The sequence below is a fragment of the Ursus maritimus genome, unplaced genomic scaffold (genome assembly GCF_017311325.1).
Source record: "Ursus maritimus isolate PB19 unplaced genomic scaffold, ASM1731132v1 scaffold_23, whole genome shotgun sequence".
NCBI classification, from domain to species: domain Eukaryota; kingdom Metazoa; phylum Chordata; class Mammalia; order Carnivora; family Ursidae; genus Ursus; species Ursus maritimus.
In genome coordinates this window covers 33736023-33740334 of record NW_024424786.1, presented here as the reverse complement: position 1 = coordinate 33740334, position 4312 = coordinate 33736023, and the positions used below count along the sequence as shown (strand labels likewise).

The following is a 4312-nucleotide window of genomic DNA, read 5'->3' as shown; positions in this document are numbered from 1 at the left end:
ACACACAGATGCACAGATGCACAGTCTTCTAAATAGGAGTCCACTAACGAGGTGCCTAACTTTCATCTAGAATTTGAAATCCAGTCTGGTCATGTACTCACTAATACAGTGGGGCAAGCAAAAGGAGAATATGGTTGACATACTTTTGGACTATAGTGGTACTGGTGCTCTGTGCTGTCCAAGCTACTGTGTGTGATATTTTCATTTCTTGCTACTAGTTTTCAGGTGTTAGAGGGACACATTCTTGCCCTAAATGTTTAGTGCTCCAGTGGAGGGAGCAGGAAACCGGAGAACACACATCTTGAGAAACCATTCTACCTGGGATGTTTTAGCACGATTGGCTCAGACTTTTTCTGTGTCTTTTATTTCACATCCACACTTTCATTGCAATTTATTTCAAATTCAAGATGGATTTTAGGACATCCTGATGGTTATGAGTGTGATTTTTTAATAATCTTTAACAATCTCCCTTCTAAAGTGATACAGTACGCTTAGTCAGGAAAGTCCAGTTGAGGGTAAATTTGTCCTAAGTAGTTTGTATTAGGTTAGAAGTAGACAGTATTTTGGGGAAAAACAGCTTCAAGATAGAAAGATGTATCTATATACTCATTTACTCATTCTAGAAATATTTATTAAGTGCTAATTAGTTGCTGGGAACAGTTCTATATATGTTGGGTACAGCAGTAAACAGAACAGAAAAATTGTACTGACCTGTGTCATTGCATGTTGATGGGGAAACATGGACAATAAACCATATTTAGGAGTTAGAAGATGACAGTACATCTTGGGGAAAATAGAGCAGAGTCTGGGTTCACACCTCATCTCCTGCAAATCCCATTCAAATGTCATTTTCTGACACAGGCCCATTCTCATCACTCTATTTCAAATCCCATGCCCTCTTCCCACCAGCAATCCCCATCCTCTTGTTTTGCTCAAACTCTGCTCTATTTTCCCCAAGACAATTTGTGTTGGTGTAAAGGCCAAAATCCTCCATTTGGCTTCCAATAGGCTTTGTGCACTGATCGCTCTTGTGGTTCACCTACTGTTTCCTCTCTGCACCCCATCTTTACTTAACCTCTCTCAACTCTTTGAGCTCACCAGACTCTCTCTCCTGTGAAGGCTCTGATATATGTTCTTTTTTCTCATCGAACTGCTCTCCTTTCCTCCTCACCCTTACACTGGGCTAGCATTGGGCTCATTTCTGTCTCTTTTCAATATCTCTTCTTCTGTGAAGACTTTGAGCCGTAGACCAAAAAATTATTACTTTTTTTTCAGTTATTTGCCTCTCTAGAGGGCAGGAGTAGAAGAGTAGTAATAGGCACTGTCAGATATTTTCATTGTTCCCTCAAGTTATATAGTATTAAAGATATACTTAATAAGGCACAGGTATTTTTCATTGTATAGATAAATGATAACACAGCAGAGGAGGTTCATAGTAACTATTGGGATAATGGCTATCACCCACTGGTTTATACATTATCAATATAATGCCCATAAATCCCTGCTGAGATAACTATTACTTGAGCTTGAGCAAATTGAGAAAAAAATATAGTGTACAAATGAACACCAGCATAGCACAATAAATGTGAAGCTCTTGGGATGTGAAATTATTAAGGGGAAATCAATTGTGTGAGTAATTTAGTTTGACTGAAGTCCTAAATAGGTGAAGGCAAGTAGTAAGAGAGAGTCGTAAAGGTAAGTTAAAGCCCACTTATGGAAGGGGGTGTAGGACTAAAACATCTGTGCTTTGTGTGCCGATGAGACCGAGATCCATTATATGGTTAATACTTGGAGGAATGAGTGATCTTCAGGATTCCAAGCTGTATCTACCACAGTGTCACCGATCAAGTCATGTCCTCTCCGAGCATCATCAGCTACATTTGAAAGATAAGGACACCTAATATTTAAAGATTAAGATACCTCCCTTCCTAACAGGCAGACCAGTAGACTTTGGGGTAGAAAATTGACGTTTACAGTCCAGTTACACACTGATTCTGGCTTAGCTCAGAGGAGCATGTTCTGAACATGGACGTAAATCACAATCCTCTCTTAGTTTTAGCTTTTTCCCACTACCTTTTTAACGAAGGGACAGTCAGCTGGTATCAGCCCCAATTCCATATGTTTTGAATTAGATTCCTCCTTTTAGCTTCTCCCTCAGAGTTTTAGAGCTTCAAGATAATTTGGAAGGATTCCTGACTTCTCAATCATCAACACCAAAAATTGTGCTCCTCCTAATATTCAGCTTTTGCTATTTCCAAAACTAGCTTACCTGTGTGTGTGAATCTCCTTGATCAACAAGAGAAAGTGGGGGGAAATGTTCTTAAAAAAGGCTTTTTTAAACATCTTTTTAAGTAAAGAAATTCTGGTTGTCAGAGGATTATATATTGCCTTAACCAGGAGAGCAAGAGAAAAACAATTTACTTATAAAAGACATAAATGGCTTAACAGTTGAGAGCACATACTCTTGATAAAGAAAATTCCATTTTTAAATACCAGCTCTGCTCTTGATCTGTTCTGTGACTTTGGAATTTTTTCTTAAACTCCATGAGAATCATAATAGTTCCTACTTCATGAAGTTATAGAAAGGATTAAGTGGTTCAAGATTAGTATTTAGAATATTAACTGGCACATAGTATTACATTATATATTTTATCATATCATATATCATCATATCATATCTAATGCAAATGTTGTATTGATAGTTACAGGAGTGTTACAGTATGTTGGTATTGTATAATAATGAGCACAATGCCTGACACATAAATTCTCAATAATGCATGAAGGATACTAAAATTTTTTGAGCGCTTACTATGTATTTAACATTGGGTTGGATATTTTCATGTGTGTCTTCTTCAATCAATCAAACAACCTGTTGGGGGCTTCTTTTTTCTTTTCTGGTGGACTAGGGGACTTTCCCTGCATTAAACAATTAATAAGCGAAAGCCCTAATTTCACAATCAGATTCTAACACTAATTCCTATGGTCTACCCAAGTCACAGACTGAAGTTTTATCATTCTAGGTAATCATGGATGAAAGTCCATCAATGTCCTAATAATTACTGACTTAACTTATGCCTTTGTTTATTTATTTCAATAGAAAAATCACAAAATGATTTTTTTCCCCCTCCAAGTCCTTATCAGGCTTTCTTCTCTGTGGACATGGAAGTAGGAAATCGTACCATTCTCACTGAATTCATCTTGGTGGGCTTCTCAGCAAACCCACGGTGGCAGCTGATTCTATTTGGAATTTTTCTGGCTCTCTATTTGATGACTTTGTCAGGGAACATGACCCTGGTTATCCTAATCCGAACTGATTCCCGTCTGCACACGCCTATGTACTTTTTCATCGGCAATCTGTCCTTTTTGGATTTTTGGTACACTTCAGTGTATACTCCCAAAATCTTGGCTAATTGTGTCTCAGAAGATAAACGTATTTCCTTGGCTGGATGTGGAGCCCAGTTGTTCTTTTCCTGTGTTGTAGCCTATACTGAGTGCTATCTCCTAGCAGCCATGGCGTATGACCGGTATGCGGCAATCTGTAACCCATTACTTTATTCAAGTACTATGTCCAGTTCTCTCTGTACTGGGCTCGTTGCTGGCTCCTACTTAGGAGGGCTTTTGAATGCCATCGCCCATACTGCCAACACTTTCCGCTTGAGTTTCTGTGGTCAAAATATCATTGACCACTTCTTCTGTGATGCACCGCCATTGGTAAAAATGTCTTGTACAGATACCCACGTCTATGAAAAAGTCCTCCTGGGTGTGGTGGGCTTCACAGTCCTCTCCAGCATTCTTGCCATCCTGATTTCCTATTGCAACATCCTTCTGGCTATCCTGAGGATCCGCTCAGCCTCGGGAAGGCGCAAGGCCTTCTCTACCTGTGCTTCACACCTCATCTCGGTCATGCTCTTCTATGGATCCCTGCTCTTCATGTATTCAAGGCCAAGTTCCACCTACTCCTTAGAGAGAGACAAAGTGGCTGCTCTGTTCTACACCGTGGTCAATCCACTGCTCAACCCTCTCATCTACAGCCTGAGAAACAAAGATGTCAAAGAGGCCTTCTGGAAAGCAACACAAACCATAAGGTCACAGAGATGAAGGTTATCTTGTTACAGAATGTTCTTAATTTTCCAAATTATTGGCTTATATGTATGTTGGTAATCATTGCAATTTTCCAGTAAATACAAGTCATACTTAAAACAACGACACATTGAGAAAACCACTCTATTATTATTTTGTGATTAAATTATTGTAAACCTATTAATTTTGGGTTGTTTGATGTTTCACAATATTGTATTTTACTTTTTTGTAG

The 4312-nt window shown here is 38.8% G+C and overlaps 1 protein-coding gene across 1 annotated transcript; it reads left to right on the top strand.

Annotated features, from left to right (window-relative positions):
* Positions 1-3144: 3144 nt before the first annotated feature.
* LOC103666240 (olfactory receptor 9G4) lies at positions 3145-4098 on the top strand. The gene has a single exon (XM_008694257.2). The coding sequence runs from the start codon at positions 3160-3162 to the stop codon at positions 4096-4098; it is 939 nt and encodes a 312-aa protein (XP_008692479.1). The 5' UTR covers positions 3145-3159.
* Positions 4099-4312: the final 214 nt, after the last annotated feature.

What these genes read in the sequence shown, in the direction of transcription:
- LOC103666240 (XM_008694257.2), top strand. Translation starts at nt 3,160, where the DNA reads ATGGAAGTAGGAAATCGTACCATTCTCACTGAATTCATCTTGGTGGGC.